Source organism: Sorex araneus, chromosome 2 (assembly GCF_027595985.1).
Source record: "Sorex araneus isolate mSorAra2 chromosome 2, mSorAra2.pri, whole genome shotgun sequence".
In the NCBI taxonomy this organism is placed as follows: Eukaryota; Metazoa; Chordata; class Mammalia; order Eulipotyphla; family Soricidae; genus Sorex; species Sorex araneus.
The window spans coordinates 287,647,137-287,671,950 of NC_073303.1; the positions used below are offsets into that span (position 1 = coordinate 287,647,137).

The 24,814-nt window shown below is 35.8% G+C and overlaps 1 protein-coding gene across 1 annotated transcript; it reads right to left on the reverse strand.

The window, feature by feature from the left end:
- Nucleotides 1–1,886: 1,886 nt before the first annotated feature.
- On the reverse strand, nt 1,887–24,420 carry CLDN16 (claudin 16). Its single transcript, XM_004603006.2, has 5 exons — nt 24,307–24,420; nt 8,716–8,818; nt 4,369–4,533; nt 2,885–3,076; nt 1,887–2,020 (listed from the first exon to the last, which is right to left on the reverse strand). Exons 1-5 carry the CDS (start codon nt 24,418–24,420, stop codon nt 1,887–1,889), a joined length of 708 nt encoding a protein of 235 aa, XP_004603063.1.
- Nucleotides 24,421–24,814: the final 394 nt, after the last annotated feature.

The window sequence follows — 24,814 nt, forward strand, 5'->3', positions numbered from 1 at the left end:
ACCATTTCTCTTGAATCATACAAAGTATTTTTATTGTGAAAAATTTAAAACAGTCACAGGTACCAATTATTAATTATCACTTAACTATTTCCTTTTAGAAAAAAATCTTTAAGAAGAAAATCTATAATGCTAAAATCTAATGAACCTAATGAATCTTAATGAATATTAGGTTAACATTTTTACCCTGTCTTTCCCAGAAATTTCAAAAAAGTTACACAAATATATATAACATGGCAAACAATATATCATAAAAGCAGATACAAAAATGTTTGAAATCAAGGTTAAAAATAACCACAATACAAAATAAGTTTTAAAATACATATAGTACTACCAGTATAACTAGTTTGAGTGATTTATAAATATTTTAATCTCAATCACAGTTAATACCTATGATATACACAAATATATTTCTCTCAATTCTAGGATCATACTGAAATTTCTTCTTAATACATAGATAAAGAATACTGAAAGAAGTCATGAGCATCATTCTCAACAACATATACATGGATATATGTATGTAATGTACATGTGTAGGTATATATATATATAAAGAGAGATAATTATATAATATCATTTTTTACTTAATGTTATTACTTTTGTTCCTTTAGTATCAAAACACAACTTTTAGGGTTTTCTTTTTTAAAATTTTTCAGAGGACTAATTTATATTTTCTATTTAGTTACGTTTTTTGTTTGTTAAATTACTACAGTGCTAATAACACTATTCATGTGAATTACATGGAATCAGAAAACCCAAGATTACATTTTATAACATTTTTAAAATCTAGCATTTAAAAATCTCAACATGATTACATTACATTATGAATATGAATAAAATCTCACAAGCAATCATTTGCTGGTTTTTGAAGTGAGTATTAATTTCCATTTTTCCTAAAAATGCATAAGTTTTATGAGGAATAATTATTTTTAGTATAGTATTATTAATGCATTTCAGTCAACAAATACATTTTAAATTACATCATATGTTAGATATTTTTTCAGGGTGCTATGGATCCACTCACCCCTTAAATGAGGAAGTTTCATATTGTTCACTAATAAAACAATTATGGATAAAAAAATAAATGAGCAAATTCCCTGATTTAGCTCATATTGTTGCAGGCAGATAATATGGTAACTTAGAGGCACACTTAGAGTAGTGATAAATACAGATATCTTATGCTGTTAATGAGAAAGAAAGTTATGATTGGCCCAGTGTTAATTTAGCATTTGACTTTGACATTCAGGAATTGGAACGTATTATTTTAACACTCATTAATGTCTGGGGCATACATTTTCTTTTTCTATTAGCATAATCAGAGGCATAGTAGTTTTAGATATATTAGTTTGAATTTGGAATAATCATATTTCTCAGTTATCAAATAGCTAACTCATTTGAGGATACAAAAAGTGAGCCAAAAGTCAGAGAAAAACTCAGAGCTTGTCAAATCTTTCAAAGATAAGAAACTCTGACTTCCTCTGAAGGTAGTTTTCTATTTTTAAAATGTCATTTAATATCACCATGCCACAAACTAATAGCAAGAAATTTTAGTGTATAATTATTAGTGTAAAATAAACTTAGTGTATTTTAGCTATGTATGTTATCTTAAAACATAGGGCAAATGTGTGTGTGCCTATGTGCCTATATGCATTTGTGTATGTGTGTATATGGCACATGCATGTATGCTACAGGGAGGATTGAGAATGAAGGATACTGAGAAGTTTTGTAGTAAAACATTGATAGAAAAATTAAACTTTTGATTTATCTGAACAATTGACTTAGTTGAGCACAACATCTAAAATAACTGTTCTGAGATTAACCTTTGTTTTATTAACTTTACTTTCTTGATTGATTAAATAACATATAAACAGAGACTTATCTGCAGCACTTCACACCCTGGTGTCTACCGCATACATTTTGGCAGTCTCTGTTCTACGGGTCATGTAGGACTTGGCCATGGAAACAGCTGCAGTGGAATATGACTTTCTCCTGGAATAAGGGTAGGTCCTCCCAGATTTGACATCTATTTGAAAGAGATAAATGTAGATATGTAAAAATAATATGGCTCAATAACCCTGAGAACATTTAAAGAATGCCCCTTAATATATTCTTCCCCAACAATATAAGAATATAAATATTCTAAGACATCTTCTTAGAACAATCATAGAAAAGAAGCCAAGATTTTAATTCTCAAGAATGTTTCTTTTTTTTGACTCATAATTTGACCCAGTAACCTCTTTTTTTATGGTAAGGAGGGGAATTCCTTATGCAATTTGTAGTCATAAATCCAAAACCAATATATTTAATTTGGTATTTTAGTTTTTTGGACACACCCAGCGGTGCTCAAGGCTTACTTCTGGCTCTGTGCCAGGAACATTCCAGGATGTCTTCGGGAACCATATGAAATACTGGGATCAAACCCAAGTCAGCCATATACAAGGCAGATACCCTGCCCACTGTACTATTGCTTTGACCCCTCCATTCATTTTTTGACAACAAATATTTGGCTTACATCTTAGTTTAAGTTTCCATTTAACTCTAGGTATAAATTTATGAGACTGGGTAGAGTTAGTTATTCATGATTATGAAACATCAAAATTATTATTGTGTTATTATATTAATAACATCTATATTATTAAATATAGAACACAACTGGACATCCTCCCCCCCCCAAAAAAAAGAAAAGAAAAGAAAAGAAAAACAAATACAGTACTAAACTAACTGGGCAATAAGTTTCAAGCATTGCAATCAGTTGTCTTATAGAACTAATTTTTTTTTAGTAGTAACACAAAGAGTTTAGATATGCCCTAATATTAGTGAGATGTGCTTCCATTTGGGTAGGAAGAGCTATACTATTGACGAGAAAGTGCGCCCCATTGTGTCTAACCTTTGAAGAAGTATAAGCAGCATGTGAGGAGAGCTCCAGCCAAAAAACAACCCAGAGATCCGGCCATTCCAAGCCAACAGGACCAGCCAAATTTATATTGGATGCCAAGAAATATGTTATGCAAAATCAGGGAAGAACGTTCCACATAAACATCAACAGCATACCACACAGAACCAATGATTCCTGGGGCACCTGAAAGAAAGAGAAGATGCTGTAGTGAGGCAGATGTTTTAGCAATTTAAATCAAAGCTCTGCCTGCTATCCAAAATGGGCAGTGTGTTTTGAAAGGATAATAATTATACTATAAAATTACACACAAATAAAATCTTCAAAGTTTAGATACTTCTCTTTTGCTTTTTGGCTTAAACTTATTACAAAGTATATCTCAGCTTATATATATAAATATATACATACAAAGCAATAGTTTATTACCCATACGTTTGTGTACACCAGAAATGAAGGCTATGGTATTATTTTTCTTATTTTTAAATAAGAAAATTTAAATAAGAGAAGAGCTATTTTAATACTATAAAAGGGGAATATTAAAAGAAAAAAAGGAACAGAAATATTAAACTATTGAAGGCATATCCAGAGTACATGTTCACCCACACCAATTTCTTTTTATTTCTGGTATGCATTGTTGAGGGTGCGACAGTGTCACTGTTCCAACTTCCCAGACATGACGGATGCTTTGTCACCCACATAATCAGCAGCCACATGGAAACTGCTTCAGATGTCATTCATTTTAGTGTGTTGAGATTGAAAATAAATAATTGAAGAAAAATTGCCTTTGTTTCACAATAAATCCTTAATTATCACTCCCCCACCATATAGAAATGTACAAAGACATTTTACTTCTTTTAAATAAAACTTAAACCCAGAGAACAGTCTATGTGACAATTGATTGACTTGAAGTCATTTCACTAGGGTCCTTTGTTTTATAGGGATAGATTGAATGTCAAGTTTTTTGATGGAAAAAAAATGATTTTGAAGTTGTAAGGTAAATGACTCTGTTGCAGGAGAGACTGTTGGGGGTATGGCACTTGCCTTGTGTGTTACCAACCCCATTTATGGAGTGAAAGTTTGAGCCCCAACTGTTGTATTCAATGCTTACTTCCAGCTCTTTGTTCAGGAATACTCCTGGCAGTGCTTGGGGAACCATTGGTAATGATGGGGGTTGAAAATAAATCTCATAGGATTTATCTTCCAGAATAATCATGAAGGAATTATTTTTAAAATTGAAAGCATTGCATGACTTTTTAAAGGATAACAAATAGCTTGAAGACTTTGCAAAACTTTGCTCTGGATGTTAACAACAGATTCTTTATACAATTTCCAAACAAAAGAAAGCTGGACCTGTGCATATGAACTCAATCTAGCAAAAAATTTCATATGATTGCAAAATGAACTATTTCAGAACAGCATCTCAGCTGCATACCTTCCTGGAAGTTTCTTTGACCCCTGTCATTAGTTCAGACCAGTACCTGCTATCAGCAATGTGGTTCCAGCAACAAAGCAGATGCGGATTTTCATGTATGGTTCATCGGGGAGGAATTTCACACAGTTCAGGCCCAGGAGAAGAGTGATAAATCCAAACCCAGCTAAAACATCTGCAGTAATCATCAATGCCCGAGTTACCACCAATTTCACTGGAAGATCAGGAAATGCGATTATAACATACAGAGGAAGTAGATGATAACTCACAATGCTGCACCAAAAAAATCAAAGAATCACTTATATTGACAGAGCATCAGGAAAAACCTCAGAATTTATTGAAAATAAACGTTCCTAATTTTTTATGGAATTAAAAACCTGACTGTTACTGGAGTGACAGTACAGTAGGTAGGACGTTTGTCTCGCATGCTGCTGATGAGGGTTCAATCCTGACATCCCACATGGTCCCCCGGGTAATTCCTAAGTGAAGAGCCATAAATATTCCCTGAGCATTGCTGGGTGTGGTACAGAAATAACATTAAAAAAATGACAATTTGGCACTATTATTAGTTTTAGACTTGATTATTACTTAGTCTTGTTGGCTTTCTTGTCTGATAGATATATTGAGGTAATTAAATGAATGTTTTTTGTTTTGTCTCCTGGAATGAAATTCATTCACAATGTTATAACGAAGGACTAGAGCAATAGCACAGCATTTAGGGTGTTTGCCTCGCATGAGGCCGACCCAGGCTCAATTCCTCTGTCCTTCTCAGAGACCTGGGAAGCTACTGAGAGTATCCCGCCCACATGGCAGAGCCTGGCACGCTACCTGTGGTGTATTCGATATGCCAAAAACAGTAACAAGTCTCACAATGGAGACATCACTGGTGCCTGCTTGAGCAAATTGATGAACAATGGAAGGACAGGGCTACAGTGCTACAGTTATAGCTAAATACTATATTGAAAGTAGAGTAAGTGTTATGATATTCAACAAATAGATGATCCCTCTATCTGTTTAATGTTTTATTTAAAAAACAATTGATTTGGTACAGGAAAGCAGAATGAAAGAAACCATATTTTGTTTGCTGGACTATGGGTGAGGGGTGCCGTTAGCAGATTTTTAGAGCACGGAACTTTGCTTTTTAGTAGAAGATGGTTTCTAAAACTGGATCTCATTCCTTTTCAAGTTAAGTCACGTCCCTTCCTGGCTAACATCCCCTTCTACTTTGTGCAGTCAGTGAAGGCATAAGGTCCAGGGAAGTGAGGAAGAAAAGAACAGAAGTGGAGGAGTAGTATTGTTTCTGCAATGGAAGAAACTTTAACTGGAAAAATCCCTTTAAACTGTAAGTCTCAGTTACGTTAAATTAAATTTATGGTAATTTTGTGGTAAGTGGGAGATTAATTATCTAGTCAGGATAACTACCATTTTAGCTGACTAATCGAAAGAAGAGAAAAAAATTGCCTTTCTTAGATGACAGTAATTATGTTTTATTTTCATAGTGATTTCCTTGCATCTCAAATAATTCCCCCAATGTATCACTTGTAGTCCCACTGATCCTCGATTTGCTCGAGTGGGCGCCAGTAACGTCTCCATTTGTCCCTGTTGCGTGCTAGTGCAGCCCAATGATATCTGCTTGCTCCAGGAACAGGAAGAGCCTCAAATCATTCATTCAGGGAATGAACTCAATGGTAATGTTATTTATAAAACTTTAGCCAGGTTTCTTAAGAAAAAAATTATAATCAATCTAAGAGAGGAACAGCTGCATAAATCCAGCTTCTACTTTATATGTGAAGTATAATATGCAATCATTATTCATAAATGCATTTATACTTGTTAGTTTTTAAGATGTCTAAGTTTTGTATCTTTCAAAGCATATAAGCTCAAAGTGTAAATTTATGTTAGACTTCATAGGGCACTTGTCTTACATGCAGCTGATCTAGATTTGAACCCCAGCATCCCTCATAGTTTCCCGAGTACTGCCTGGAGTAATTCCTGAGTGCAGAGCCAGGAGTAACTCCTGGGCATCATCTGGTATGGCCCCTAAACCAAAAAACAATCAAACAAAAAATTAAGCCAAACTTAAGTCTCATTTTTTCCCCTCAAAATTGAAGAAAGAGAAAGTCTGTAGGTGATTAGATCGTTTTGGCTTTTATATTTCGACATTTTTCTTGATCCCGAGATGATATGCAAAAGTAGACTTTTCTACTTTTCTACTCAGTGCCTGGCTAATGTGTTTGACCCTATTTAAATTGTCTTTTTAAAGATAAATTTTCCAAATATAAATTGTAATTTTTACATATAGATAGTTACACTAATGATGTCAATTATGGCATCAACAGTCTAAGTCCCCTTTTAAAGTCTAGGAACCCCTAGGGACACAGTGGCATTTGGATGGGGTCTTCTGAAATCTTTTTGGGCACTAGTCTTTCGTTCCTTTCAGATCTCCTGACCCTAGTGCCACACATGACATGATTCAGTTATGTTGTGGAACTCTATCATTCTTATCAGTGGGGTTTACTAGTCCCAATGATTAGAAGACTTTTAAAGTGACAACTCTGTAAGTATATAGCTTATGTCAGCCAGCCAGTAACTTCATTTTGGGGAAACATATAAAGATTTTTCAATTAAAGTAGTGTGACTATTCTGGTCAAAGGGGTATTCTAATAAAGAATTAATATAGAGTATTTATCTAGGTCTGTATCTCTATGTTTCCAGCGCCATGAAATTTATTATCTGATTGTTATTGCATGAAAGATCAAAATCTAAAGAAAACTATTTTACTTTTACTTTTTTAGAAGTCATATCCTAACATATAGGGTGTAGAAAAATTATTTTCTTAAGATACATTTTCATCTGTGTTTTCTTTAAGGATATAATTCTTAAAACAAAATAATATATGTTTAGTAAATTGCAATTAACAAGTAAGCACATATCAAAAGAAGGGTTCAGGGGTTAAGGCTTTTGTGACCTGTTACCCCAAGTTTGAATCTCATCATCATGTATGGTTCACTGCAAAGGGTCAGTCCTTAATACCAATCCAGAAACAGCCCGAGTTCCTCTGGATATGGTCTCAAATAAAAAAATCAGCATCAGAAGAAAACTGAGGTAATTTAAGCAAAAGTAAAAAACATGAAAATATAAACAGCAGAGATTTATAAATAATTTAATTTTAATTTTATTCTTAAATAATTGTACATAATATTTAGAGTTTGAAGGCCTTACTATTTATTCTCAGCTTACCCATAACTTGAAATTTCTGGAATAGTCTCTTAATCACATGAATTTCCATTCTTGTTAACTAAATCATACTCTTTGCAGGGACAAGAATTAGGGAGGTGTGTGTGTGTGTGTGTGTGTGTGTGTGTGTGTGTATGTGCGTGAGTGTGTATGGTGGGAAGGGGGATTTAAGAATTTTTTAAGTGAGATAGGTCCTCATGAATTATATTTCCAAAATGTTGCAGGCACTCAAGTCCTAAAGAACAGAGAAAGATTTAAAGGAACTCGTCTTTGAATGACTAGTTCCTTGGGCTGCAACAGCTCTGCAAGGGAAAAGTCACATTACAAGTGTTTACTTTCCATTTATCTTCAGGCTTCTTGAACTTCTATCACCTGTCTTTTTTTTTTGAAATGAGATAAAACAAATTTGCTTTAATAAAAGTACTAACATTTTATGGAATTATTTGATATACTAAAGTCATGGAACAAGTGCTCTCCAAAACAATTGAGAGACTTAACTGTGATATTTTCATTTATGGAAACTCTTTATTCATGGAAATATGAGCTTGCTGTTATCTACTATAATTCAATGCTAGGATAAGGAGCAGGAAAGAACTGAATTTCCTATTCTTCTCAAAAAAGAATTACATAAGCTGTTTCTTATTTTATTCATTGACTATGTGTTTCCATGTTTTCCTGTCTCTACCTCTGCTCTTCGATCTCTAAATGTTTTTCTTAGAATGACATTCAAATAAAATATGGTAAACTTTCTATGTGTACTGTTTTAGCTAAAAGATCTCTATGTATTACTTTACATCTAACCTGTCAATCGTTCTATTATAAAATTACAGGACCCTGAAGAATAAATTTTCTCTTCAAAAGTGCTTGCTACAAGACGATTGTGTATAACATGTTATGCCAGATCCCTTGGAATATAGCAGACATAAATAAGATAGCATTTTTACTCACTGGGTGTTTCTAAGTATATGAAAAGATATACACTTTACTTCCGAAATGCTTAAATTCAGCATCAGAGTAAATTTCTAAAGAAAACATTTAGAACTGGGAAGAACCTTACAGGAGGACCATAGAAAACAAACACACAATGAACACCAAAGTTCAATTTTCTTTGGTACTTCCTTTCTGACAAACTTGGGGTACCTAAGGCATATGTACGTACAGGGGTGCTCTGCAAGTATAGAATCATACTCATCACAGGTGCGAATTCCATCAAAAGCGTTTGTGACACACTCCCACCAGAGGCCTCGGCATTTTGTGCTCACCTAGATGTTGAAGAAGACACTGTGTGAAATAAATCATACAGACACATTTCACTTTCCCTTGATCAAAGGAAGAAGTTGACTCTTGTGAGTTTGACAACAAAGTCCAGTGGTTAAGGGCATGATAGGGATTTCAATTCCAACAAATACAATGCACTTTTTGAACATTTGCCCCCAAGCGCTAAAAATTAAAGACTTTTGCCCATCAGGAAAGCAATTTTCTCCCAGACTTGTGGGTAGGGAAGGAAGGATAAGTCATGGCAAAAATTAAAGAGAAAGCCAGAATTTAATTATACTCAAATGTCTATGAGTGGTTCTAACATAGAGCCAAAGAATAACACGAAGGCAATTAATTTCACCTCCCATCGCTGACATTTACTCATGCAAAAGAAATCAATATAATAATAGCAACTGTTGACTTCTTGTGTCTATTAATATGTACAATTAGGAATATATGATTAAAAATATGTTAAATTTTCTTCACTGTGAGCACTGAGTCCAATGAAAAAGGTATGGTATGTAAAGTTCATAAATTTAAGATAATTACCAGGGAAAACTATGCACAAAGATATCAATAAATAAAATATAAAGGCTTCCCAGTTTCTTCCTTCCTGCTACAGTGACAGGTACAAATCTTTAAGCTATGTTATGGATACTAATTAGTTCAATAGAAGCATTAATTTCATATACCTGGTGGCTGTAAGTCACTTTTACTCAGAAATTATATAAAGCTATATAAAGGTGTAAGTATTCACCTAGAGTTCAGAGGTACAAGATGAGGGGTTAAAGATATAGTGTAAGAGTTAAGACACTAGACTTACCAGGTTAGCCCCTGAACCCCAGCATGTACAGAACTAGGAGTAAACCCTGAGCACTCCAGCCATGGCACTCAAATAAGCAAAACAACCAACCAACAAAGTGCCTGAATTAATTTTCTTAATATATGTAAATATATATATTTATATAAAATATTTGATGGGTCAATCCCCTAACCCTGAAGAGCCTCTAATGCGGCACCATTGGGAAGAACGAGTAAAGAGAGGCTTCTAAAATCTCAGGGCTAGGATGAATGGAGATGCTACTGGGCCCACTTGAGCAAATCTATGATTGTCGGGATGACAGTGATACAGTGATAAAAATATATTTATAAATATATATATTCTTTATATATTTGCATATATATATATTATAAGCTACAAGTCACAATAGTTTTCCTAGGATAGTAACTGTGTCAAAAGAAAATGGTTTCGAGTATTCTTAGTAGAGTTCATGCATATGAAACAGAACTAATATGTTTTTTCTGATTCAATTACAGATTCACATTACCTTGGTAATTGGTAATCATTTAATAATAAGATTTAAAGTCTTATCTTGAAAAATAAAACCTTTCATTTTTTTCTTGAAGAATAAATGACAAAGGAAGGAAAGAAAACAAATGCTAAAACAAGAGAGACTGTACTTGGTATGGAGAAGGAACGAAGGAACATAAACATTTCATTTGAAAAAAATCACATTTAGTTCTACATGCTTTCTGCCCCACATGTGCTTTGAAGCTTTATTGTGTGGTAAGATTACTTGCTTACTTCTATTTTATATTCCTAATGTTCTATTTCTATTATAACTTTATGTGTCAAAGACTTATAATTAGAAATAATTCAGTATTGAGTCTAGATTCTGAAGCAGTTATTGTTCAAGCATGTTCTTGTTTAAGCACGTTATTGTTTTATTTATTTATTAAAGGACCTGTGAGATACCATTATGATAATACATTTTGAATTATAAAGAAATAAAGGTCTAGGAAGTCAAGTATTTGCTTTCTTGTTCATTTGTTGAGCAATATTGACCATATCCAACTGTGCTCAGATTTTTATCCCTCTTTCTGGGGTCAGAAATAACCACTAGTTGGGGCCGGAGCGATAGCACAGCGGGTAGGGCGTTTGCCTTGCACGCGGCCGACCCGGGTTCGATCCCCAGCATCCCATATGGTCCCCCAAGCACCGCCAGGAGTAATTCCTGAGTGCAAAGCCAGGAGTAACCCCTGAGCATCGCTGGGTGTGACCCAAAAAGAAAAAAAAAAAGAAATAACCACTAGTGGTGCTCAGGGATCATATATGTTGCCGGTGGACAGACCTGTGTTAGCCACATGCAACAGCAGTGAGTGCCTTATCCATTTTGCTTTCCAGCCTTGGGAAATCGAGTGTTAAAACTCTAAAAGATATGTTAATACCTGTGGTAAAATGGACACGACATAGCCGCCTGTGTGCATGTTCTTAACCATTTTAGCAAACTTGAAATTCATTTTTAGAAATTTCAAATCAGCTAGAAGCTGAAACAACTCAGAAATAGAAAACTGGAAAGCAATTTTAAAAATAAAACATAAAGCCCTAACTTGAATCTCATCCCATGGCCATTATTCTACAAAACTTCAGATCACTTTCCTGCTCCTGAGATTAAATCTGGAAGAAGTAACAAATATAATGTTGCTACTTTTAAAGTAAACATATAGTTTTTAAAAATCTGGGAGAAATTTTCTAGAATGTATAAAACATGACCTAACCTAATGAAGCACAGAAGTTATGACTGAATAATAAAATCTATTTTGTGTGATTTGACACATCATTTTTGTTCGTCTTACTTTGCCATGAGTTAAACTCAGGAACTTATATACTTTTTTTTCTTTTTTAGGTCACGCCCGGCGATGCTCAGGGGTTACTCCTGGTTCTTCACTCAGGAATTACTCCTGGTGGTGCTGGGGACCATATGGGATGCCGGGGATCGAACCTGGTTCGGCCGCGTGCAAGCAAACACCCTACCTCCTGTGCAAAGCTGATCATGTTTAGGTTTCAGTCATACAGTGTTCTAACACCCATCTCTTTGCCAGTGTACATTTCTCAGCTCCAATGTCCCCAGTCTCCCTTCCACCCCCTAAGTCCCCTCCCCTCTCTCTTCCTCCCTCCCTCTCTCTCTCTCTCTTTCATTCTCTCTGTCCTTTTGGGCATTGTGTTTTGCAATAAAGATATTGAAAGTATCTTTACTTCAGTGGACCTATCCACTGAAGCTCTGATCTCTACCACTTAGTCACATCCCCAGTTCTGATACAATTTATCTTTTTATGGGAGGAAAGGTACTCACTATTCATTGCTCTGTACTAAGAAGTGATCCCTAATGATGCTTGAGGCACCAAGGATCAAATCCAGGTCAGTTTCATGCAAAGCAAGCATCATACAACAATTTATATTTAAATATGCAAGCATATATATACAAATATATGTATGTATGCATGCATGAGATGTAATGTATGGCTGGGAAACCATAGACTTGAATGTAAACTAAGCTTCAATTAGCTGTGTCATATCCTTGGGCTAGATATTGACTTTTTTGAACTTCAATATCTTTATATACATAGGGATTTATGGTAAAATGGCTATAAGTATTAAAAATTGCAAGCATACAAGTCATCTAAAATATATGGTAGATCACTTGCTTAGTAAAAAATATTGGTAATGCACTTGAACATTAAATTAACCATAACATTAACCCGAACAGTGGTTATATTTATCTTTGCTTCTCTTTGCTACAGAGTAGAAAAAGAGAGATAGAAAGGGTTGAGTGCTATTTATTACAAAGGATACTTCCGTATCCTAAACTACAGAACCTCTGGGTGTTTTCTTATTTTAGAAAAAATGCCTTTGTGGATGCAAAATGTTAAGAATTTTTTTTAATGTGAGGAGGATGTGGGTTTTGGCCCACGCTTGGTGGTGACCAGGGGCTGTTCCTTTCTCACTGCAATAGGTGATTCTCAGCAATTTTTAGGGTGTGAGGTATTAAACCCTGGCTTCTTTCAGGCAAAGCATTACAGATTCCTTTGAATTATCTCTCTGACCTCATGTTAAGGACCTTGAGATAAGAAGATCTTACAAGCATGAATCTTAAATCTAATGAGAGGCATCCTTATTAAAAACACATAAAGTCAGAGAGTATAGGAGATAAGGCACTTGTGTTGGATGTGATTAAGCCTGATTCGATTCCTGGGCGATTCATGGTCCCCTGATTACCCTAGAAGTCCCTCCTGAGCACAGAGCCAGGAATTGCCCCTGAGAATCACTAGGTATGACCAAACATTCCTTTCCTCTCCCCAAAAGATACAGGCAGAGGAGACACAGAGAAGAGAGAGATGATTGTGAGCATAAGGGCAGATATTGGAATGCTATAGACATAAATCAAAGAACGTCCACGCCCCTCCGAAACTGGAAGAGGCAAAACCAAATTATTCACTAGAGACTAAAGAATGAAACCCTGCCAACTCCTTAATTTCAAGTTGATGACTTCTAAAACTGCAGGACATCATATTTTTCTTCTTTTAGATCTTCACATGGTGATTACTTTATTATGGAAAACCCAGGGAAAAAATACGGTAGAGACAATTTGTACTGAACTATTACTATAACAGAAAGCAGCCTTCTCATAACCTCCTGCCCTTCAGTCTCCAACTCACAGGGACACACTGAATCAATCCAGTTTACTCCAACTTGATCTAGATTATGTGGATTGAAGTCACTGCTCTAAAACCAGGCAGTGACTGTTCGTAATTCTGTGCTACCTAATTCAGTCACTCAGCCAACAGACAAACCGACTCTTGCGCTGATGAAGTTGTTTGGAAAATGTCCTAAGAAATATATGTGAAAATACTAAATTTACATTAAAAAGAGCATTCATTTCTTGCCAAAATAACCCAGTAGTGTTGTCATTTTCAAGGCTATTGATCATTTACCTGCAACGACCATATTTAGAAAAGCAATGAGCTCATTAGAGGAAACAAGGAATCCAATTTCATTAGGTATTAATGCCCAGGGGCACATTATTAGATTGCTTGATATTCACACTCAGTTAAGGTGCGTGAGAATAGTGGCTGTAATTAACTAAACTTTGGTGTTAATATAGCACTTACTGGAGACACCCTTAAAGGTGCCTTTGTGCACAAAGTACAAGGTGAAAAGACTTCGTTACTTATCATGTTTAAGATTTCTTCGCAATTATGTATAGCCTTCACTTACCTATCCCTCTGTTGCACAATGAATGGTTCGTTAAGACTCTCAAAAGGCGAGAAAATCTTAGTTCTTGCAATGCTTTTGAAGGGTGGGGTTTGGGGCCATATCTTGCAATGCTCAAGGCTTATTCCTGACTTTCTGCTCAGGGGCCACTTCTGGCTGTATCAGGGATTGAACTTGGATCAGCCATGTGCAAGGCAAGTATCTTCAACCCCTGTACTATCTCTCCAAGCTCCCGCTTCTCAAAATATATTTTTTGTTTGTTTGCGTTTGGCAGCCACTCTCAGCAGTGCTCAGAGTTTACTCCTGGCTCTCTTCCTGATTTCTCCTGGTGGTTCTCAGAGTACCATATGGAGTGTCAAGGATCAAATCTGAGTTGGCCACATGAAAGGCAAGCGCCCTACCCCTCTGTACTGTCCCCAGCTGCTGTCCCCAGCTCCCAGGTTCTCAGATTTTTTTTTTTAAAGACATGTTCTCAAGAAGTGAACTGACACTTAAAATCTGTTTTACCATTTTAAATGGCAAGAAACTCAAACATTAGCTAAGAATTATTTCATGGAACTGTCCAAAATAGAGGAATCTATATTTAAGCTTTTCACTAGAGGAGTATGTGACTCATGGAGTAATGAAAAATGTGAAAATATTGTTACCAGAATTTGAATCTAATTCAAATTAATATCTCCTAATAAGTAAGTAGGGGTTACTTTCTCAGTGCACAGCTTATTTGAAATCTGATAGTAAAAACAGAACACAGATGAGACCAACGTATAGCTGAATGCTAACTGCTTGTCCGTAGTTAAACATAGAGATTTCACTGGAGTCCCATTTTCTGACTTCCTTTGAAAATGTGGTCAGCCTGACCCTCTGCAGAGACCCAGAAGAAATAATGCACAAGAGTTCAGTGCTAGCACCCATTTACGTAAAGCTTATACTCACAAGCTCCTCACATTTCTTACCGTTCTCTTGGGAAAGAATTACTGGGTTCTGAAAGGCAATTCCTTCTCTCTTGCCATACAATAATAAACGCAATTACCTTTTCTCTAAACTTATTGAATTTCTACTTATCATTCGAATCCAACTTCACAATGTCTCTTTTTCAAGATATAGTCCTTCCACTGACACTGTCATGTCATGATCTCCCACACTGCTTTGTCCATATTTGTTTAATATTTATAATAAATTATGTACACATATGTGCTCCCATTATCCTGCTTTGTCCCTTTCCTGTCTTTCAAACTATCCTCACTGAATCTCCATCATGTATTAACCAACAGTAACTAGTGCGACTGGGCAAGCAGCCCCGAGGAAGACAGGACTGGCACTATGAAACGTACAAACCCTGCTTCTTAGCACAGAGGAGATGCTAATTGTATACCTACTAAGGATAAATAAAAGTGCCAAATTTTCTAATCCACATACATAAACTTGCATAGGAACTTAGAAATGTATAAAAAATTAATATCAATATATTATAGACACAATTGATACTTAAAGGGTGCTTCTGACTGAGGAGAATGACTAAATCTAAGAGTGAAAAAAAACCCCAAAAAACCTAATTAGTGTTAGCCTAAAGTCTCTTTACTTAACTGTCTTTTTTTTTTTTTTTTTTTTTTTTCTTTTTGGGTCACACCCGGCGATGCATAGGGCTTACTCCTGGCTCATGCACTCAGGAATTACTCCTGTTGGTGCTCAGGGGACCATAGGAGATGCTGGGAATCGAACCCGGGTTGGCCATTTGCAAGGCAAATGCTCTACCCACTGTGCTTTTGCTCTAGCCCCAAACTATCTATCTCTTTAAATTAAGCCAGTACTAGAGAGGACCAAAGAGGATGCTACTTGTATAAACATCCTGTGCAACCAAAATGATAACTGTTATCTCTGTTAGGTTTATTGTGAAAAGAATATTTCTTTAATCCTAGGATTTTTCATCCTGAGTCCTTTAGCAGTCTCCTTCTTAGGCACCCCTTTTTTAGACTGTGCCTAATCCTCCTTTTGTATCATCCCCATGTCCATAAAAATTTTTTAAAGCAGCAACAAATAATTTTGCTTGCACTGTCTTACTTACTATAGGGTTGAGTGTGTTTAACTTGACTTTATATATACATATACATGCACATATGTTTTATATATATATATATTAGAGAGGAAGAGAGAGAATTATAGACAAAATATTTCCACTGTCATTTAATTCTTCTTCCTACATAGGAGAAAAAGATTTACTTCGTAAATGCTTATGATTAGTTGAAAACTATCAGCGAGACTATTCTTTTTAATATGCATTAGGTTATAAATGCATATGACCTGGGATTTATATATGAATGCATGTGAATATAATATAAAGAAGTATGAATAAACAAAATAAAGATGAAATAAGTTTGCTATATTTCAATTATATTTTATTATATTTCAAAACACATTTTATTTCAAACCACCTTCCACAATATTATAATTTATAGTTTTAACTTTAAACCAGTAAAGAAAACACCACTTAATCATTCTGTACTAGAATAAACAGTGAGGATTTAATTTACCTTTTTCAACTAAGAAATAATTACCTAAATACATTTACAAAGACACAGAACTGTTATTGATTGCATATTACATAATGACTTACTATTAAAATGATACATTTTCAATTTATGATAACTGTATATTTTACTATTATGAAATTTTTAATATTTTATTTTAATTCTTACTATCTCAGAGTCTAAAATAACAGGCATTTATAAGGATTTTTTAAAAGAATAAAATGAACATAATAGATAGTGCCTTTCATTTCATTTCCTCTTAGTACCATGAATTTGTTTGCTAAAATACATTTTGTTTAGTTCTGCCCACTCACTTTTGGGGGTTCTGGCTAATTTTGAAAGTGTCAAGAGTTGGTCAATTCCATCATAGTAATAAAATATAAACGTTGTCACCTCCTGGTTACATTACCTTACGTTCCTGTCTTACTATATATGCATTTCAATTTCAACATTTAAATTTTAATTTGCTTAAGTCACATTTAATCATGTTAGAATGATTTCCTTATGAAAGTATGGTATCGCAATTTCACAAATGATCACTTGCCCATGACAGAGATCATACTTTATGTTGAGCGAATGATTATATAATACTAATTTACCTTTTGCTCTGCTTTTCCTTTTTTTAAAACACTGGAGAGAAAAAGCTGTGCTCTTTAGATGAGAATACACCCTTCATTGATATTATCATATGACCTAGGGAATTACGTCTTTATTCCATTTATTAAGAAATACAAATCCATATCTTTTAAAGAAATTTAAATGCAACAAGAGATCTTGCCTAAAACAAAATATAGTGGTCCCTTTACTTATCTGGGACTCAAGGTCAGCTGTCATTTCACACTACATTTCATTAATTTTTTCAGAATTTTAATAAATTGTCAAGCTTCTTAAGAGAAGTTCTATCAATTCATGTTAAAAAATGCATCTTGAATTTCCATTATGTGGAAACCAGTACTCAATGCAAAGGATCGTGAAACAAATGAGATAACGTGCAGTGTTGAATGTCTGCTGAAGAGTTTGAAATCACTTTAAAGAAGATACAGATAATCAAAATACATGCTAGGATATAAATAATCAGAGTGCATGCTGGTTAAAGAGAAATCTAAAAGGAGAAGCAGGATAATGGAATAAAATTAATCTAAATGAGGAAAACTTTTATTTGAAGTAAAAAATGTATTTTTTCTGGTAGGCACAACTTGGAGTGTTTAGGACTTACTCTAGGCTCAGTGCTCAAGCATCACTCCTGTCAGTACTTGAGGGATCACATAAGGTGCTGAGGAATGAATTGGGATTGGTCACTTCCAAGTCAATTGCATTATCTCTTGTACTATATCTCCATTCCAGTAACTCAATTTTAATCATGAAAATTCTTAGTATATGGAAGATTTTTTAGTAAATGTTTCTAAAAGGATGAACTGAAATGGAGTAATCTTATAAAAATATTTCTTTGATAATTGAAATGAGTAACTTGGAGAAAAAATTTCCTTCCTCTATCAATATGTATAATTAAGATTTAGTTAAGATATTAGTAATTTATCCCGTTGCTCATCAATTTGTTCAAGTGGGCACCAGTAACGTCTCTCATTGAGAGACTTATTGTTACTGTTTTTGGCATATCCAATACTCGAGGTTATCTTGCCAGGCTCTGCCACGCGGACTCGATAATCTCAATAGCTTGCCGGGCTCCCTGAGAGGGGCGGAGGAATCCAACACGGGCCAGCCGCGTGAAGGTGAACGCCCAACCGCTGTGCTATCGCTCCAGCCCCCTAGTAATTTATAATATATTTTAAAATGTTTTATATAGAACAATTTTTTTTGGCTGTTTGGGTCACACCCGGCAATGCTCAGGGGTTACTCCCGGCTCTACACTCAGGAATTACTCCTGGTGGTGCCTCAGGGGACCATATGTGATGCTGGGGTTTGAACCCAGGTCGACCACCTGCAAGGCAAACGCCCTGTCCACTGTCCTATTGTTCTAGGCCCCGAGAACATACTTTTTGTCTCTATTGTTGGCTATATCCTTTCTGTTAGATAAAAAGTAAGAGTTATAAGTATAAACACTTGTAAACCACAGCTAAGAGAAGACAATTTCTCAAGAAAATAAATAGCAAAAATAGAAACAAGTTAAATCTCTTCTCTCCTTCCAATGAACATAATGCAAAATGTCATCTTTTAAACAAATGCAAAGCTGTAACATGTGAATATACAATAATATAGCTAATGTTTATTGACTGATTTGTATTTTCCTTGTGCTGTGATAAACAATTTAGACAAAAATCTCCTTAATGCTTACAAGATCTTTAGTATGCATACATCATTATTATTTTCCCTTTCAGAAAAGAAATGTGGTTTACAGCAGTTTGAAGACCTTCATTCTTACAGCTACCACTTGTGAAGGTAGAATTACAGCTCAGCCCCTTTATCATATCACATCTAACCTGCAATGTCTCTGATTAGAGGGCTACATGCCTGACCCCTTAAGGTGTTGTGTAATAATCAATGTGATAGAAAATAGGGACAGTTCCACTTTATAATTGATAGAGAGAAATTCTTCCTCCATTGAAGTTGCCCGGCAAGCTACCGAGAGTATCCATCCCACATGGCAGAGCTTGGCAAGCTACTTGTGGCATATTCGATATGCCAAAAACAGTAGCAAGTCTCTCAATGGAGACGTTACTGGTACACGCTTTAGCAAATCAGTGAACAATGGGAATACAGTGCTAGAGTGCTACCATTCTTTCAAACGCCCCAAAGCAGTAAAGTGGGTTTCTAGTTTGACTTTTTTCCTTTTTATCTTCCTTTTCCCACATAAAATTGGCTATCAGTCCAATCAATTGGAGTCCTTTAGATTTTCACCTGTAATCACACGTGTCTTTATGTTTACTGTCACTTTGTTCAGACCTTTGCTCCCCCCTCCACCTATTTTATGGAGAATAACTCCTAACTGGTTTTCTAATTTTATCCATTCCAACCATTCTCCACACTTGACCAGAATTGTTGATTTTTCATAAGTATAAGGAATGCAATTGTATGGTGAAACATTTGTATCTGGTATAAAATTTTCATTTTATATGGTGTTCAAGGCTGTTCAAGGCTGGAGCGATAGCACAGCGGGTAGGGCATTTGCCTTGCATGCAGCTGATCCGGGTTTGATTCCTTCGTCCTTCTCGGAGAGCCCAGCAAGCTACCAAGAGTGTGCTGCCCGCATGGCAGAGCCTGGCAAGCTACCCGTGGTGTATTCAATATGCCCAAAACAGTAACAACAAGTGTCACAATGGAGACATTACTGGTGCCCGCTCGAGCAAATTGATGAACAACACCAGGATGACAGTGCTACGGTGCTATGGTGTTCAAAGCTTTTGTATTCTCCCTACTATATTGGAAGCGATTGTGTTAGTCACAAAGTTCTCATGCTGAATCTCTTTCTGCCTACGCTTGAAGTACTCTCTCCTTCTGAAGGCCTAATATCTCCCTCAAACCCTTGTTGAAACATTTCATCTTCAGGGTAATGTTCACTCATTATTCAAGATGCTGTGAACTGGCCACTTGGGAGTTACCATACTGAGCATACCGAGCAACTGTCATACCATATTATAATGATTATTTTATTTATTTATTTTTAAATCCCCCTTCCCCACTTACACGGGTAAAAAGAAAGATTTATTTATTTATTTATTTATTGCTTTTTGGGTCACACCCGGCATTACACAGGGATACTCCTGGCTCTGTACTCAGGAATTACTCCTGGCGGTGCTGGGGGACCATATGGGATGCTGGGAATTGAACCCGGGTCAGCCGCATGCAAGGCAAACGCCTTATTCACTGTGCTATCACTCCAGCCCCAAGAAAGATTTATTTTTAACACCGCTGTTCTACCTACCACAGTAGGAAGAAGGTGTCAAGTATATTTGTGGAATCTAGGATGATTAAAAAAAAAAGAAGTATAGGAGCAGACATGAAATAGAAAGAGGGAGAGAAGAAAGGAGAACATAAGGAACATCAAAAGGAAGGAAAGGAAGAAGGAAAAGAAGAAAAAAGATGAAAGAACAGAAAGAAGGAATCACGGTAGAGCAAGAGAAGAAAATATTTGAAGTTACAAATGGAGAATATTCACACTAGGCTTGTAGTGGAAATTCCTAGAGAAGTTTAGACACCATCACTCCTTCACCAAGTGGCCATCTCTCTGGGACTGCAGACTGTCACCAGAAAAGTCTGTACACATAGTCACAGTGTGGAAGAATGCAAAAAAATAGCAAGACCTTAAAATAACCCAACTCAACTTCATTTTATGATTGAGGAAATGATGCTAAATATATGAGATATGACTCGCTCAAAATAACAGTTAAGATGTGAACATAGGCTGAAATAATCTCTAAACCAGCGTCTCTTCATCACACCAGTCTTCCCAGAGACACAATTGAATCCTTGATGATTCAGGCAGGATGTGGATGGCAGCTTAGGGCCCGGGGTTCCTGATTTGGAACTGTAGGGAAACAGTCCACTGCAATTGTGCTTGCGTTTTTCTAGCAATTTTGCTTAATTCAGCAAATCTCATACTTAAATGCATGTGTAAAAATGTCAGCACATTTTTTGTGGCAAGATAAAAGAATATTGGACTCTTTTTGTTTTTTGAGTTCCCTGTTACTCAACTGAATCTCCTCACACATCCTGTCCTACTACCTTTGTTTCTATGGTTCTTTGTGCTTTTTCATTTTCAAATATAAAATGACCTATAAAGTTTTTTCAAAATTTCACATACTCTTTCTTCCTCACTAAATGTCAGGAACTAAATTTCTTCCTCTCCTGGAAGACAAGAATCCATTCTTGCTCATTTGCTTTATGTTTCTTGGACCATACCACGTGATACTCGGGAGTTCCTCCTGGATCTGCACTCAGAACTTACTCATGTTGGTTCTCAGAAAACCCATGGGATGCTGGACACTGAACCTGGGTCAATTTTGTGCAAAGCAAGTGTCCTACTACTTGATATCTCTCCTATTCTCTTTTTTCTTTCTTAGGCAGGATTAGTACAAAAAAATTTATATGCCATATATAGCATTGTAGCACTGTCATCCCGTTATTCATCCATTTGCTCCAGTGGGCACCAGTAACGTCTCCAATGTGAGACTTCTTGTTACTCTTTTTTGGCATATAGAATACACCACGGGTAGCCTGCTAGGCTCTGCCGTGCAGGATGGGATACTCTCGGTGGCTTGCCGGGCTCTCCGAGAGGGGCGGAGGAATCGAACCTGGGTCAGCGGCGTTCAAGCATCCAGCTATGGATCCAGCTCCATTTGCCATATATAGTGACTTTTTAATGGAGAGTTAAATTAAATAATATTATCAGATCTTTTACCTATATATTGTAAAAAACTTACAATGGGGTCTGAGATAAGTGCTTGCCTTGTATATGACTGACCCCGTTTAATCTTTGACACAGCATATGGACCCCTGGGCACTGCCAGGAGTGGTCCCTGACCAGAAAGCTAGAGTAAGATTGGAGCACCTCAGGGGTGGCCCCAAATCCTTCATGAGCACACCCTCTGCAATTTTCATAAGACTAACAAAGCAATATTTTTATAATTCTTATTTTTGTTTAAAATTTCCATGGCCATGCTTAAACAAAAGAGTTTTTCGTATCCCACTCTTCCTGATTTGTATATCATGATCTGCGAACACAGAGCAAAGATGACAAAGGAGAAAAGAATAAAAGAGTGCAAACTATAATTGAGTCAGTGTTTATCAGAACGTTCATGTTTGTGACTAATAATAAAACTTTATTTGTGAGCCAGGTGAAGGGAAAATCATTTTAAAAGATCCCTGCTTCTTAAAATCGTTGACACATTATTAAATTGCTTAAAAGGGAAAGGGGGCTTTTTTGTTACAGAGTTGTTTTCAGTAATATGAATGCTTCTAGGGAAAATATATAATAAGATATGACAAGTATGAATTAAGAAAGAAGTTTACATATACTAACTCTTGTCCTAGATTAACAAGAATTCCCTCAAGGTGAACAACTGAACTTTTTATTCTATTCATTTTAACTAGAAGTGCTCTTGTGCATAGCAGATGGTAAATTGGATGAATGTAGTGAAATGCAAGCAAGAGTATACTTTAAATGCCAGTTCACCCAATTTTTCTTAGTAAGGTTTCACCTTTTTTAAACATCCATTTCTGATAAAATACAGCTAGCAATTAATTATATCAGCTTACTAGAAAGATTTTCAAATTGTTTTAGAAAATATCTCAACAATGTATATTAATGATATTTTGCATATTTAAAAAATTTTAAGCTTAATCAAGTTCAAAAGATTTTGGTACTACTCACTTGTGGCAACCCAGATTTTGGCAAGCTAATGAGAGCAGAATAATTTTATCAGCACTTTTCTATGAACACTATTCAAGGGACTTAAAAAAAAAGCCATTACTATGTACAGGGTCAAATAAAATGTATCATTGGACTCATGAACAGCTGATATCTTTCATACCAGTTCAAGTCTGTAACGATTTTCAGAAACATAATTTTCTTGCACTAAAGAAATATGTATAACTTGATTGATTTTGAGAGCCCATGTTAGATTCAGACGGAAATTAAAAGCAAGAAAAAATGGATAGCAAAAAAATGATACATGGCACAAAAAAAGTTATTTCCTTACATGTCTAGTTCCAATTTGAGATTATAAAATAAAATTGAGAGAAAACCATATAGAGCTGCTCTCGGGCATAGTCCCTAAACTCCACAGAGGTGATATTATAGCACACGGGGTAAATTGATCCCTTCAGAATACATCCAAGAGGACATGTTGGGTAAGCATGTCTTTTTTATTTGAGTTCCTCATGTATTGTTTCTTTTCTTATCTATACTTTCTGAAACATTGCTAATAAATAGTAAGTAATCGAGTTGGAAGATTTGATTCTCCTGTCTTGCCTCTCTTAGCTAAATGGAGGCACAAAAAGCCATGTTTAATTTTCATCCACTTTTCTCAGTTTCTCCACTGAGAACAAAAATGCTCAAATGCAGCATTTCACACATCTCTTGCTCAATAGTCAGTTTATAACAACTAATTTCCTACAAAACTAAGCTTACTATGACAGGAAGACAGCAGGAAGTGGGGTGAGTGGAAGGGTGTAGGGGTGTTTCTGAGACACTGATACAGGGAAGTAGTGGACACTGGTAGAGTGTGGGGTTGGAACATTACATGCATTAAACTTTATCGTTAATAGTATTGGAAATTATGGTGACTAAAATATTTTTTTAAAGAAAGATCTTTCTTAAACCCTTATGTTTCTCTCTGTCTCTGTCTCTCTGACTCTCTCTGTCTTTCTCTCTCTCTCTCACACACACACACTCACACACTTTGAAACACAATTAAATACCTATTCCTCCCTTTGAATGTCTTCTGCTTTGAAATGTCTTCAAATAGCATTTTTATTGCATGCTAAGTAGATATGTTTTAGATACCATGGGTCTGATTATTCAATGTCATAAATTATTATTACTCTCTAAGAAAGTGTACCATATTATTACGAAAGCTGCTATCAAGATTAGCAAATATGTTTGAGAGAAAAGATATTTCAAAAACATTTTTCAATTTCATATGTGCAGCACTGAAAAAGGTAAATGAGTGAAGGACTCAGTGGTAGAAATTCTGCAATCATTCTTGCATAAATACATCCTTTATAGGAAAAGAAAACTTATCTGGTTACCTCATCTGTAAAATGGGCTAACAATATGTCCTCCTAAATTCAGTGTATTAAATGAGCAACTAGTACAAGAACTATTCATGTTGTAAGTAAGGAATCATCTCCTGTTACTATCATCAGTAGTAATCAACACAATAAGCAGTGGGGCTTAAGAAATTTGCATGGACATGTGTAAAAATAGATAATAATAATAAAGTTGGTGACGTCTTACCTCCAGAGAATCGTCGGCATTCTCCATCCAACAGTCTGTCCAGGTGGCTACAACCAAAAATCCGGTGGAGCAAAGGGCAAAGAAACAAGCAACATACTGGAGAAGATCCCTCATCGCTGAGGAGGACGTGGTGGGCAGTTGCCAGTTGTGGGTGCCCTCAGGTAACGTGAACGCAGTCAGCCTTCTGTGCTTCTGGTACCTGAGGATGCGAAAAAACGGCAGGATTACTCGCCATCCCACGGCTGGTGTCCTAAGTTATGGTGAAGAGTAATACAATAAGGCTATCACGCACAGAGGGGTCCTGGAGGACATGATCCAAAGCAACCAATTTCCAATCAGAAGCCAAGGCAGTGAAAGAACTGCACATGCTTAGGCTGGGGAAGAAAAGGAGCTAGGGATTTTTTTTTTTTTTTTGCCTAGACTGGAATTTAATGAGAGGTGATGGTCTCCAAGACGTGCTCCCTAGCCACAGTGGAGAGGAGGAAGAAGGGTCACACCCCATGCTGAC

What these genes read in the sequence shown, in the direction of transcription:
- CLDN16 (XM_004603006.2), bottom strand. Translation starts at nt 24,420, where the DNA reads ATGAGGGATCTTCTCCAGTATGTTGCTTGTTTCTTTGCCCTTTGCTCC. An exon ending in ATGCCGACGATTCTCTGGAG is followed by an intron (nt 8,819 to 24,306) that starts GTAAGACGTCAC and finishes TTCAACATCTAG; the next exon opens with GTGAGCACAAAATGCCGAGG. An exon ending in AACCACATTGCTGATAGCAG is followed by an intron (nt 3,077 to 4,368) that starts GTACTGGTCTGA and finishes TCTTTCTTTCAG; the next exon opens with GTGCCCCAGGAATCATTGGT.